The 15,032-nt window shown below is 35.6% G+C and overlaps 1 protein-coding gene across 2 annotated transcripts; it reads right to left on the bottom strand.

The window, feature by feature from the left end:
- Positions 1-5,728: 5,728 nt before the first annotated feature.
- On the bottom strand, positions 5,729-13,964 carry LOC107764609 (rRNA (cytosine-C(5))-methyltransferase NOP2C). Of its 2 annotated transcripts, none has more exons than XM_075242162.1 (11): positions 13,828-13,964; positions 12,936-13,073; positions 10,965-11,109; positions 10,468-10,558; positions 9,181-9,390; positions 8,817-9,055; positions 8,447-8,578; positions 7,205-7,272; positions 7,046-7,107; positions 6,472-6,612; positions 5,729-6,071 (listed from the first exon to the last, which is right to left on the bottom strand). In XM_075242162.1, exons 2-10 carry the CDS (start codon positions 13,055-13,057, stop codon positions 6,479-6,481), a joined length of 1,203 nt encoding a protein of 400 aa, XP_075098263.1. In that variant the 5' UTR covers positions 13,058-13,073; positions 13,828-13,964; the 3' UTR covers positions 5,729-6,071; positions 6,472-6,478. The 2 variants fall into 2 exon arrangements, with proteins under 2 accessions (XP_075098263.1, XP_016438697.1); XM_016583211.2 differs by lacking the exon at positions 13,828-13,964 and adding an exon at positions 13,194-13,359.
- Between the last annotated feature and the right edge of the window lie 1,068 nt (positions 13,965-15,032).

The following is a 15,032-nucleotide window of genomic DNA, read 5'->3' as shown; positions in this document are numbered from 1 at the left end:
AGAAGAAGAACTCTGATCAACAAAAAGAACAAGAAGATGAATCAATCAGCAAAGGGAGAATAATCAACAAGAAGTATAAACAGATGAAGAAGAAGAAGAAAATGCCGCACAAAAAAAGTATAGTTCTTTTTAAACCTGCTGCTATGCAAAGAAAGAGTAAGAAGAAGAATAACATGAACAACAAAAGCAAAATACAAATCATCCTAATATAGTAGTTGAATAATTGCTTAAGTAATTCACTTAATCGAATTATGACGAACAAGCAAAGGAAAATCAAGGCAAGGAGAATTTCTCTACAGGGGCTCTGGATAATGATAAAGGGACAATGCCAGAAGAGAATAGCGTGACCAACAATGTAAGTGAAGCTCATAAAAGGCGGCCTAACAAGGTAATGACCACAACTACTTCACAAGAAATGGCGGAGAGCAACAATGGGGGCAATATTAGATGTGATTCTGGTGAAAATAAAGAAAGAAGTGTGAGTTCTGACTAAGAGCACCTGGAGAGTACACAAGATAAAACTTATGACAGAAGAGAACAATGTGAAGAGAATACATTTGAAACAAGGGAGAGGGAACAAAGACTCTAAAACTTTCAGACAAATAGCATTGACATTGAGCTCAAAAATGCACCATCAATCCAATTGGTTGTGGACTTATGTTGTAACAATACTTCTAGTTGCGATAGGCAGAAAAATTTAGATGAAGGAGTAAATCTACAGCAGCTCGATGAAGTACATACAGAACCAAAAAAAGATATAGAAAGAGAAAATGCGGGGAATTTAGGGAATACTCAAAATGAAGAGGAGACCGAAAATGGCAATTATTCACCTAATGATAGAGGAAGAAGCAGACAAAGAGGAAAAGGAAAAAGTTGTAGAGAAAAACACTCCTGTTCCATAAAGAAAAGGAGCTAAAATAAGGATCTCAAACCTCTAGTTTTCCATGATTAGTGCAATTTTCTGGAATATTAGAGGGGTAAGGTCCAAAAAGGCTATTCACAGATTAAAAAAATTGATCAACATCAACAAAAATGACTTTGTTGCTATCTTTGAACCTTTCATTGACAGTGGAAAGATTGAGGGCTACAAAAAAATTTGGGCTTTCAACATTGCCTAGCAAATACTAATGGCCAAATATGGTGTTTCTGGAATTGTCAAGAGGATATAGCTGCAAATGAGGATCAACAACTCACTTTACGTATTAAAGACAAAGATAGGAGCAATATACATGTTACCGCTGTATATGCAAAGTGTACTGCCTGGGAGAGAAAAGCTCTTTGGGCCAATATTGAAGACATTGGCAATGACATTGCTGGCCCATGGTGCATTGGAGGAGATTTCAATGTAATCATGGACTCAGAAAAGAAGCTGGGGAGCAGACCTCATCGAGCTCATAGAAGCATTGATTTAACTCCTACTATGGAATATTGTGGCCTTGTGGACTTAGGCTACGTTGGACCTAGGTTTACTTGGTACAACAATCGAAGACCCAGCAAAAGCATTTGGAAAAGACTCGACAGAATTCTTGTTAATATGAATGGATGCAAAAGTTTCAAAATAATTATATTAGGCGTTTAGTAAGAACTGGTTTGGATCATCGACCTCTCCTTATGAAATGTCACAGTGAGCAACAGGAAGTGATTAAATATTTCAGGTTCCTTAATCTCTGGGTGTAACAACCAGACTTTTTAGAGGTCGTCCAGAACAATTGGAGCACATAGGTCACAGGTAATGCTATGTGGAGATTGAAATGCAAACTACAGGCCCTTAGTAAAAGGCTTGGCCAGTGGTCCAGAGAAAGCTTAGGAGACATCTACGACCAGTTCAATTATTAGGGAGCAAAAGTGCAACAACTTGAAGACTCGACCTTCACATGAACACTGAAGACAGTAGGAAGGAATTAAATAAAGCTCATGCGAAGTACGTTAAATGTCTTGGAGTACAGGAAAGCATTTTAAGGCAAAAGTCACAAATAAAATGGTTCCAGGAAGGAGACTACAACACTAGCTATTTTCACAGCGTGCTTAGAGACAAAATAAGAAGATTGTACCTCCATAGAATTAAAAATCACAGGAACAGGTGGGTCAAAGGCGACAATAAAATTGCAAAGGCTGCCATAAATCATTTTAAAAGTCTATTTAACATGGAGGATCCAGTCATGAATGATCAACTCCTAGAATGTATCCCTAATTGTATTTCGATAGAGGAGAATGAGTCCTTAATTGATATCCCATCAATGAATGAAATCAAAGATGTTGTGTTCAGTCTGAATGCCAATAGTGCAGCTGGTCCGGATGGCTTCAATAGAGTTTTCTTTTAAAGCTGCGGGGAGATTATCAAGGAAGACATCATAGCCTTTGTTCAGGAAATTTTTAACGGCAAAAACCTTACTAAGTTCTACTCTCATTCATGTTTGGTTCTTATACCAAAAGTGGAGTCTCCAACCAACTTCTCTGAACTTAGGCCCATTAGTCTGACTAATTTCACAACCAAGATCATCTCTAAGGTGTTGGCAGCTAGACTTAATGGTCTCCTTCCAATGATTATCTCAAACAATCAGAGTGGATTTGTGAAGGGAAGACTCATAATAGAGAACATTATGCTTGCTCAAGAAATCATACAAGGTATTGGCAAGGAAAATAGAGAGGTAAATATTATCATGAAGCTAGATATGGCCAAGGCTTACGACAGATTATCTTGGTCATTCTTAGCCTCAGTGCAAAGAAGATTTGGTCTTGCCGAACAATGGATAGATATTATATGGAGACTGATATCGGATGTATGGTACTCTATACTGATCAATGGCACCAGGAAGGGCTTACTTACTTCTTCACAAGGCCTTAAACAAGGAGACCCTTTATCTCTCTCCTTGTTCATCATTGCGGCAGAAGTGTTAACTAGGTCTCTCAACAAGCTTCTTTCTAATCCTGACTTCACCCCTTTTGACATGAATCAAAGGGGCCACATAATCAATCACCTTGCCTACGCGGATGATATAGTAATCTTCAGTGGGGGTAACAATAAGTCTATAAGGCTGATCATGAAGCAGATTAGCGAATATGAGAAAGTTTCTGGGCAAAAAGTAAACAAAGAAAAAAGCTTCTTTCTCACTGATCCTAAAGTAAGAGCCCATAGAATCAATAGAATGAGGGAAGCTACTGGTTTCATGAAGAAAAAAAATTCCTTTCAACTACCTTGGCTGCCCATTATATGTGGGGATAAAGAAACTTTCCTACTTTGATCCTATGGTGGACAAAATTTCTAAGAGATTGAATGGGTGGTAAGGCAGGCTTTTAACTTGTGGGGGATGTATGGTCCTCATAAAAAGTGTTCTTCAATCCCTTCTGATTTATACTCTATCTGCTATGAGCCCCCGAAAAGGCACTTTAAAATTGATTGAAAGATATCTTGCTAACTTTTTCTGGGGTAATACAGGTGAAAAGAGAAAGTACCATTGGAGCTCTTGGAGGAATCTATGCTCCTCTAAGGATGAGGGAGGAATTTGTGTTAGGTCCATGGAAGACATCAACAATACTCTCGTCATGAAAAGATGGTGGAGATTTAGAACTGTAGACTCCTTAAGGGCATCATACCTTAGAGCTAAATATTGGATCAGGTCACACCCAGTAGCTAAGAAATGGATATCGGGAAATTCACATGCATGGAAACATATGACTCAAATAAGGAGCAAAGTGCAAAGGTGTATATACTGGAAAGTTAACAAAGGCACTTGTAGATCTATTTCCCCATAGAAGAAAGAGCAAGAACACCACTGTGAGGGAATTCATTACAGAGGAGGGTTGGGTTATGACGAAGTCGACTAATACACTTGATGACCACACAGCTCTACAAATCAGAGACATTGCTCTAGGAGATTCTAACAAGGATGACTATGCCATTTGGGATGCTGAACCTAGCGGCCACTACACTAGAGTGTTTGGCAGAAGATTAGAAGCAGGAAGCAGAAGAATGAAACATTAAACAAGATTTGGCTCAATTGCATACCTTTCAAAATCTCTTTCCTTTCTTGGAGATTGTACCTTGGTAAGCTTTCTTTTGATGAAATTATTGCTAATTTTGGTAATCAAATTGTTTCTAGATGCAGGTGTTGTCAGAGTCCAAAAGAGGACACCATTCAACATTTCTTCATTGAGGGGGATGCAGCCAAATTTCTCTGGAATAGCTTCGAAGCTCCTTTGGGCATCAAATATGAAACCTGGCCAGTTAGAAGAATTCTCAAAAATTGGTGGGACGAGAAGCCTAAGAACAATATCCACAAGTTCATTCTTCGAGCAACACCATTAGCCATTAACTGGGAAATATGGAAAGTTGGACAACATGTAAATATGGCGAGCAAAAGAAGTTCCAACCGAGGAAAATGGAGCATCAAGTAATGTGGACTATCCAAGCAGCTTTGAGTATGGCCTTCCCCAAATGCAAAGTTACATGCCCATAGCCTATGTTTTGTGAGAAAGTAAAGCATTGGAACCCGACTCCAATAGTGCATCATGTAACCTGACAAAAACCCCCCACTAGAAGGATAAAATTCAATACTAATGGAAGCTATATAAAAGAAATGGGAAGAGCTAGAATATGAGGCATTGTCAGAAACGAAGAAGGTGATCTGATAATGGCATTCTCCTTGCCAGTCCAAAGCAACACCAACCATAGCACTGAAGCAATGGCCGCTAAAGCAGGAGTTCAATGGTGTATACAACCGGGGTATAATGACTTCTATTTGGAGATTGACTTGTAGATAATAGCCAATATGCTCATTGCTAGAAACACTTACAACCTCCATTTAAAAGGCCTGATTGAAGACGTGACTAGGCTCATGAACCATGTCGAAGTTACCATTGCACATTGCTTCAGGGAAGCAAATCAAGTGGCTGATACTTTGGCAAAAAATGCAGCAAAGAACGGGAGCAGTGGCTATTACTATACTTTCCAACAACTCCCAGCAAATGCTAAAGAACCTTTCCAGCTGGATAAATTGGCAACTACCTAGTTTTAGAATTAGGTACGATAAAGCTAATTTTTTTGTGAGTTGATGTACATTTTTTTGTAGATATGAGAGGTAGGATATATTTTCATTACCTTGCCTTTCATATCTTTTTCTCAGGAGGTATACGTAATTTGTTTTTGTGGGAATAGACACGGTAGGGGTCTCGCCAAACCCCCCAACACTTCAGGTGATGAGAACCTGGATGATTGGCTTTAATAAAAATATAAATAAAAATCATTTTATTAGCACTTGATCTTTCGCCTCGTTGTTCTTTTACAGGAGTTTTGGCTCCTCTCCAATTATTGAAAATTGGGCATTTTTCGATTCTCTATTCAAGTTGTAACTCATTACTCTTTATTTTTATTAACGATCATAATTTAAAATACTCGTAAATTAATCTCTTTTAAAGTTTATGAAGAAGAAGGGGAAAAAAATGTTTAATGGTTAAAACACAATTGCTTTAGTAATTATAAGCTTTTTTGGCTTTGGCCAAGCATTTGGAAGCTAAAAGTATTTTTAAAATTTAAAAGGATTTATTTTTAAGGAGTTGTGCTTGGCCAATCTTTTAGGAAAAATAAGAGTCATTCAGTAGTAGTAAATGTTGTTTTTCGGAAGTAGGAAAAAATAATTTTTCCCCCAAAATATTATTTGAACTTTGGCCAAGCACAAATTACTACTTTACAAGGTACTTTTCAAATTAGTTAGCCAAGAACAAACTACTACTCTACAAAAATACTTTTCCCAAACACATAAAAAGGAATCTATACACGTGACTAAGAGGTCTATAGCACGGATATTTTGACTTTTTAACTTTTAAAGAGCGATACATCCGCTATAAAACTTCTCAGTGTAAGGATTAAACTTGGTTAAGGGAGTAATTCTTTTTTCCATTTGATTTCAAATTTTGGTGGTGTTCGGATCGATATGCATGGGCTCTCATTTTAATCGAATAGAAGTTGTTTAAGTAATCACAATTTGGCTGCTGCACGCTTCCCAGGCAAATACTGCATTGACCTAACAACAGCTACGCCTCCGTCCCAAACAAGTTTGAATCAGCTATGTGACCTACAAACAGAAAATAGCCATAAACAATTTGGTTGATAATCTACTCTTGTTTGGATTATAATTTAACTGTTTTTCTTTCTTTCTTTCCCTTTTGATAGGTTTGGATATTAATCCTGCTATGTCCTGCAAAGTCAGCATTGATACAGGTTTAAGTACTAAATTGCATACTACTGTTCAACAGAGAGACAGAAGTCAATTTCAAATACAGTTTGTACCAAAGCTTTCAATTAGTATTACTAATCTCAGCAACACTCCTAAAAACCTGTTCAGATTACACTAGATACATGGTTTATGCATAAACTAACATGAATTAGTTTCTTCCACAACTCAAAAAGCAATACTAAACTTGCCAGCCGATCATGATATCCAAGCTAGGATACGGATAAGATTTAGAACAAACCTTTCAACTAAATGGCCAATTTTGTGAACTTAGCAACAAAAAGTCCGCTTGTACTAGATGTCAATGGATCAAACCGTAAGGTTTTCTGTATGCGACCACTCTTGCATGGCCAATTTTTAGCAGCCGTAATCTCTAGCAATTCTGCAAATAAATAAGAAAACTGAGTGCATCAAGGAGGGAAAAAAAAAAGGGGGGAGGGGGGTTTTAAAGGTACCAGAGAGAAGAAAGCTTGATAAGGTCTTTCACACAATTGATAATAACTCTATTGATGATTTAAAATGAAGCTGGATAAACCCCTTCTTGTGTAAGGTTTTGTTAAACTTTTTCACCTTATTGACATATTAGAAAACTCCCCCGCTAACTCCCTCGTACCAATAAATTTAGAATTCCCAGCCTAGTGCCAAACTGTTCAGTATAACATTCAAAACAGCAATTGAAGTAACTTTACTAATAGCTATATGCAGTGGATAATGAAAAATATTAACCGCATATGTGATTATATCCGGCACCCATATAGTGAAATCACAAACACCTTAAGCTATCAGTTTCTAGATTCATAAATAGCAAAATTTACCTGCAGATGTGTTCTCTGAAAGGAATCGCTCGACCACATCTTCATTCTGAGCAAAGGTTAAACTGTTCCGTACACAATACAGACAAAAAACGGCTATGAGAATTTAATAGAATGAAAAGAAAGAGGACTCTGTAGCTCAGGGATACAAGTAGATAACACCTGCAAGTGCTATAGACAAGGACTCCCCCTACTCTGAGCAATCTGAATCCATTAATCAGAAGTTGCAGCTGCAAGAAACAGATAAAATACTGTGAGGCAAAAAATTAGGAGAAAGCAAACTTGAGCAAGCAGAAAAGCCTAGAATGAGGAATGAAGCACCAGGAGTCCAGGACAAGAAAAATTAATAGAAACATGGAAATTTAACAATGTGGCGCTGAATGTTGAAAGATTCACGTATTCACGGGAGATGATTTTGAGGGCACTAAAGCAGGAGGAAAAGAGAAACAATGCCCATCAGCCAGAAATAAAAAGTGTTACATGCATATAGAGCTACAGAATCTTCCCATCCACATCTCACAACTCACAAGAGACAAGTTCAACCTTTCTATGATGATAGGACCCAGAAACCAACTTCTCTTGAAATTTAAGAAAGTTTAGAGTCTGAGACTGGACATCTTCTATAGCATTTCCTAATTAAACGAAAGTACCTACTACTTAGCAGCGCACAATAGAAAAAGCATCCCCAAACTAAAGTTGAGCAGTGCTACTAAGACCTGGAACAAATATCATAATTAATAGCAAAACTTGGAAGTGACATAAGGTCATTTTGAATTCTTTCCATGACCTTTTCATCAGAAAGTCTCCAAATAAAGCACAGGTTAGACGTAGAATAAATAGAATACCCACCACATTGTTCAAATTCATTATTTTGTTCCCAAAAAAAAATCAATATTAGTCAGCTCCTGCCTTTTGAGAATTAGAATCCATTCTTGAGGAAGATGAAAATATATAAGACTCAAGTATAGAATATAAGTGATTCAGACAACCAGACATTCGACAGGAAATCAGAAAACTACCAAAATCCACAAAGGGGTGCAAAGTTGCATCTTTAGATTCTCGTGGTTTTTATTCCACAAAATCCTAAACCTTCTATAAGGAATTGGATGCATCAATAAAACAATGAAATTCTTGATATGCCTATTAATCTGATAAATTGTTATATTGTGGTTTTTTCATTTTCCAGTAAAGAGGAGATTTGTCATTAAGACATAAATTAGTATAAACAGTTTCAAACTACTAATCACAACAAACCAAATCATAATGATCTAAATTATACTAATGTGTAGAGGCTATGAGCTAATCTCTCTTGTTAATGAATAACTATGCCAGCTGCAAAACTGGCTGATTGTTTTCAAGGCAGAAGGTATATGTAGGTTTAAGAAAACAAGCTAACTTCAGCACCTGAAGGATAGTCAGATCATCGGTTCTTTCTGCATCTAGCACGCGCCGCTGGAGGGTTGTCCAGCCCCATTGTTCAAATTTCTGAACGTGCTTAATAGAACCATCATGGGTACATTCTGCATCCACAAGAACCTGGCTTAAACTCAAACCAGTCAGTACTTATGGAGGACAATATAAGAAAATGGCTTCAAGCAGTTCAAACTGTTGAATAGGATCAATTCCAACCTCATAATGATTGACATATAAGTAACTGAAACAATAACCTTGACTTGATGATGATCAAGTTTTTAGAAAAAGAAAATAAGCCTTCAAGTCGGAGCTGAAAAACAAAGGTTAATAGAAAACATCTGGAGTGTTGGAACTAGCGTACCTTATCATAACCGAGCTGCAAAACCTCAGTCATAGGCATTTTTTTATATAATTCATTCTTTGTCAGTCCAACCACCCCAGAATACCGACCATAAAATATAAGCTCTGGTTCTTGAGTTGGTGAGAATAGCTTGGAGACACTTTTTTCTCTCGCTGTAGCTTCCTTCTTCCTTTCTTTCCATGGTCTGCGAGACTTCCACTCCCTATATACTTCAGAATTTTCTCCGGAAGGAAATTCATCTACTCGATTAATAGAAAAATTAAAATACCTTGAAAAGAAATTATGACCAGAAAGAGTTTGCAAAAATCATTAAGAAACAAAGAAGCATCTGCGGCCAAAGGTTATTGAATGATAACTTTTTTACCATTTTCACTTTGCAACGGAGAGTCTGAACGGACTCTGACAGGAAGAAGGGAAAAACTGGTACCATCAGCAACAAAAAGACGACAATGGTCACCAAGACCATATTTCTGTAGCATGGTTCTACAGGCCGCTAAACGATGTTTTGCAATGTCAACACCGGTCACAGAGCCCGAACTGCCAAGAATGTCCAATATCATACAAAGTTTAGCACCTAAAAGGAGATATCAAGTGAGCTACAAATTGGCTAAATGCTGTATCAAAAGTCTATACATGGTACTTGGAATTCAAGGGCTTTAGAAAAACATGTGCTTCTACTGATCAATTAAAAGAGATCAAAGAATCTTCAGTTTTCACACTAAGGTTTAACACAACAGAAATGCCTATGGATACTTCATATCTATCTTCATTTAGCTATGGCTTTCTCCGACCCTTACCCACCACTTGTCAAGAATTTATTACACATTAATAGGTATTTAGTTGCTTTGATGTGTATGCTAATATTTGTTCAATAGATAAGCTTTGATCACTCTGTAAAAGCTCTCTTATACGGATATTTTTGTACGTACATATGTACTGTTAGTGCAAGCTTAAAGGATTTATAGCGATTCGCTTGGTTTAAATAGCATTAAAATCCACATTCATGAGGTGCTTATAGTTATGTGGGCTTAATTTACTAAAAACATAGACATGAGTTTTATTTGCTTTTTAATGTCCTCATCATTAAATTTACCATGCAGTCTCATGTGTGCAGCAGCTACTTAGAATGGATATGACATACTGATTGATATTACTTTCCCGAAGGATGATTTTTCATTTAAATTTTAACTTTTCCACCAATTATAATCCAATAAAAAACTATTAATTAGACTCATACTCGTACTAAAAAAACAGGGCTAACATTTTAAAATTCCTGATAGATGGCCAACATGTATAACACGGATTTATGATTAATGACTCTTTCAACTCCTTATATTATCTTTCAACTACTTATATAAGTTTATAGGCATCAACTTATTCTCAAGCTTTCTTTATATTCTATATAACTTCTAAATGATAACTACTAAAACCACTCAAAAGTTTCGCTTTGTCACCTAGGGGATAATTCTTGCAATATATTTAAACCTCTAGGTTGTTATGCTCTTGACAGATCCATAATAAGGTAGGTACCTCTTGCCATATCTTAACAGTGTGCCCGGAACCAAAATTCTTAGTAACGTGTGTGTGACCAAGTGCCAAAATCAACAGCCATAATAGAAGTTACTTGTTCCATATTTAAACCAGGAGTTACCAGGTGCAGCACAAAGATCAAGGACATGATCCCCAACTGAAATGTCCAAAGCTGTCACAGCAGCTCCGGATGCCGCATCAATTCCATATATCTGGATAGAAAGACAAAATAAATACTCAAAATCATCAACTATTATAGAATAGAATCATATCTTATAATTAACCCCTAAGCTAGTTATCTCCAATGTCCAATATAAAACACCCTGATTACTACAGGATAAATTTTGCTTAGGCAACACTCTCCTAACCACCAAGCCAACAAGTCAATAGTGGGGAAAAGCAAAAAAATAAAATAAAAAATAAGGTTGGAGATAGAGAAAGAGAGAGGTATTTAATGTTGTAAGAGCAGGACACAAACTTCTATCTAGGCTACTCTTTAGACAATACCAAGGAAAAGAATTTCCTCAGGATAGTTTTTGACATACTGGAAATTGATAACTATCTCAAGACTCAAGAATATAATATTCGGCAAGAGACTTGATTAAAAAGATGGCTCACCTTCCCTTCTTGGTATGCCTTCGAACTAGCAATTCGAACATCAGGTGGAAGATAATAGAAATTTGGCAACCAACAAACTCTTTCAAGCTTGCATCTAATATCAGTTTCAATTTCTTCAAGGAAATCCTCATAACCGGGCTTTAACCTTCAAAAGAAAAGAATGTGCAAGCATGTCTATGAAGTCAGATCTCTTGCATCAATTTTTGTCACGTCCTTTAATATCCTAAGAGTGTGTCAGGTAAGGCGGAATATATCCTCACGGAAATATTTTTCTTGATGAAAGCATTTTCTGATGTTCCGTTATCTTGAATTGGTTTGGTGGAAGATGTTTTCTCTAAGAAAAATATTTTCCACCAATAGGAGGAAAATGACTTCATTTATTTATGGGCAGAAATCTATCCTTTTGCGAATATCCCAACTGTTATGCATTCCGCTTGCTTCAATCAATAGTTAACATTGTTGTCTACTTCTATTTATATTACCAAAACACCATTATCGTACCCTAAACAACACCTTGTAGATTATCATATACTTTTATACACAACCGAACACCGAAAAATGATTCAAAAAGATCAGTTCACATGGTGGATAATGGGTAAAACATTTTTTATGGAAAAAAAAATTCCAACACAATGTTTTCCACCATACTGAATGCACCCTAAGATATTATCATTCATCAAAAAGTTTCCTTCTGCAAGCTTGCTACACACCCAAAACAGAAAATATATCTACCACTAAGTGTCAGCATACAAGTTAGGCATTGCTAACTAGATTTATGTGATTCTACCATTCCAGCGAATTTATCCCGGTGGACATATCACAAAAAGCATATGCAAATAGCTTATTTGCATCCCCTCTTGTTTAAACTATAAAGTTAATGACGGAAAAACCATACAAATAAGTAACAGAACAGGAATATGGACTTTTCAACTGAATCAGAAATTAGATGTTACATAGCATAAACTTTACCGATTATGGCTGACTATGACGGGTTTTGTACGTTGTAGCAATGCTAAACGGTTGTTTTGAAGGGAATAAGCTTCAAGAATATCACCACTCTAGGAGCCCGTTTGGATTGGCTTGTTTTAAGTGCTTTTAAGCCAAAATAGCTTTTAAGCCATTTTGTAGTGTTTGGATAAAGTAAAAAAGTGCTTTTAAGCACTTGTTTTTAAGCTAAAATGACAAAACAAGCCAAAAGCAAAAAATTAGAATTCCTAACTTATGGCTTAAAAGCTATTTTGGCTTAAACGTAACTTAAAACAAGCCCATCCAAACGGGCTCTAGGTATGGCCTAGCAGCCAATGAAGCTGAAATGAGCCGTGGGAGAGACCAGGGTTCAAATCTCAGCACTTGCAAAAAGTGGTAGGCGATTACTTCCTGTCTGTCTATTAGTTGGTGGACAATTATTTGGTAGCAGCGGCAGTGGGAGTTGGGAGGTAATAAGTACTCGATTAATCGAAAAGTGTGCAAGCTGGCCAGACACCATGGCTATTTTGGAAAAACAAAGTATTACCACTCTATTCCCCCTTATTATCATGGGAAAATCAACTAACAAGACACGTGCTGGACTGCTGGAATAGAAGTAGGAGAAAACAAGTGAATCCAGATACTCCGTCTGTCTCATCTTATGTGGCACATTGTCCTTTTTAGTCTAACACCAAAATGAATGATACATTTCTAACTTTAAGATTCCTGTTAGTTTGTTCCAAACTACTTTAAATTTCTCATTTTACTCGTAATGATATGATTTATAGTCACACAAATATCTATGGATTGTTTTAGACCATAAGTTTCAGAAGTCTTTATTTCTTTCCTATATTTTGTGTCAAATCAAACACGTCAAATAAAATGGGATGGAGGGAGTACCTTCTACTTTGCTCTTAAATATTGAACAATTTGCAGCAAACAGACATTTGAGAATGCTAATAAAGAAAACGAGCTAATGCAATAGATATACTTTGCCAAAAGTACCTTATATAACGAGGTGTAGAATCAGTGGCAGTATAAATAGAAGGATCCAAGCCATTCTGTTTCAGAAAATCAAGAAAAGCATCTGGCAAAGGTAAAGTTGAAGTTTCTTCCACATCCATCATTCCAGAGAACTAAAACCTGAAACGTAACCCATTAGTTAATCCTTTGTAAAGCTCTTCAAATACAGAAGTCTTCGCATAGAAACTATAAATATATGACGGGATGAACCAAAAAGCAGAAAAAGGGTGTCGGAAATACCTGAAGAGAAAATCGTTTAATGAAATATGCTGGAAAACTGTAAAAAGAACCCCAAATTTCACAAAAACAAAATGGCCAAGCAGCCAGAGAAAACGTCAAAACTAGCAGAATCCGGCGAGCAATTTTTTCTTTTTGGGTTTTTTGGGCTTGGGTCGCAGTCTGCAGTGGACTGCAAGTGCACAAATAGCAAAAGGGTCTCATATCTTCCTGTTATATTATTGGAAACTTTATTACTTAAATGTCCTAAATATTTATGTTTAGTAAATTACCCTACCTACACAAGTTTTGTTTACAAAATATATACAATCTACCTTAAAAGGCTCCCAATCCATTATTAGTGTCTTCAATTAAGTAATTTAGTTATACCCTTTTTTTTTCTTTTTTTCTCCTCTTATCTTTCCTTATGTTTCCACTCATATATCACAATTCCGTGGATCTTACCCAATTTTTCTGGGTGTAAACTTTTTGTTTCAATTTTTTACTTTTTACCTTTTGCTCTTCCCACCAACAATCATAAACTGCTTCTAGATTTCCCTGACACCAATTACCACTATATCCATGTTCCCAAAATCTCAGCTTTATCCTTTACAAATAATAGAATCATAAAAAGCAACTTATGGAGCAAGAACCATACCTCCAACAGATGGACTGTTTGGAGTCTCATCTGCATAAGTGCCTCAGCATATAGACTCTGTCTTCATCTTCCTTATTTCCTTTTTGACATTTTCAAAAGTTCAATGTCACATTATGTCAAACAGATTAACCATGTCAAAACTCCTAATTTAGCTTTCTCTTTGATGTTACTTTTTATTTTAATTTTCTAATTTTTACTCTTTGTTCTCCCCTTCAATCTTCCTTATTACCTTTTTGACTTTGCCAAAAGTTCAATATCACATTATGTCGAAACTTTTTACTTCCTTTATGTCCAAATTAACCATATCCAAAATCCTAATCTAGCTTTCTCAGTCAAATCGTCAAATACAAATTTTATACATTTTGTATATTTGGTATCTGATTTATACATAGTAAAAACAAATTTCATACAACTAATTATATATTATACAACTTATCTATAATTTTCATACATTATTTCTACTCAGTTATATACAACTACAATATAATACCACTTAAATACAATTTTTATACAATATGTCTTTTGTATATTTTGTATCTAATTTATACATAGTAAAAACAAATTTTATACAACTAATTATATATTATACAATTATCTACAACTTTCACACATTATTTCTACCTAGTTAAATACAACTACAATAACATGCAACTTAAATACAAACTTTATACAATATGTCTTTTGTATATTTTGTATCTGATTTATACATACTAAAAACAAATTTCATACAATTAATTATATATTATACAACTTATCTACAATTTTCGTACATTATTTCTACTCAGTTATGTACAACTACAATAGCATACAACTTAAATATAATTTTTATACAATGTTGTTCAACTTTCATACAATAGTTAAATGAATAAAAGAAAAATAAACAAACAACATAATACAATTTTTCTACAATTTCTGCAATAGAATGTATGACATGTCTTCTTCTTCTTCTTCTTCTTTGAGTTTCAATCTGAAATTCAGCCAAAACCAAGTCTAATCTTCACCAAAACCTCTCAAAATTGAGATAAAAACTTCAAACCATATTTTCAATTATTTGCAGCAACACCTAATCCAAATAATGATTTTGAAAACCCAAATTTGAATTTAAAGCTTTTAATGGTTATTAATGGCGAAATTGCTGCTCTCTTTTCCTTTGCTTTATATTACTGAAATTTGGGGTTGAGAGAGAGAGAGAGAGGTAGAGAGAA

Source organism: Nicotiana tabacum, chromosome 21 (assembly GCF_000715075.1).
Source record: "Nicotiana tabacum cultivar K326 chromosome 21, ASM71507v2, whole genome shotgun sequence".
In the NCBI taxonomy this organism is placed as follows: domain Eukaryota; kingdom Viridiplantae; phylum Streptophyta; class Magnoliopsida; order Solanales; family Solanaceae; genus Nicotiana; species Nicotiana tabacum.
The sequence above is the reverse complement of the archived record's forward strand: the minus strand, read 5'-3'. Positions and strand labels throughout refer to the sequence as shown.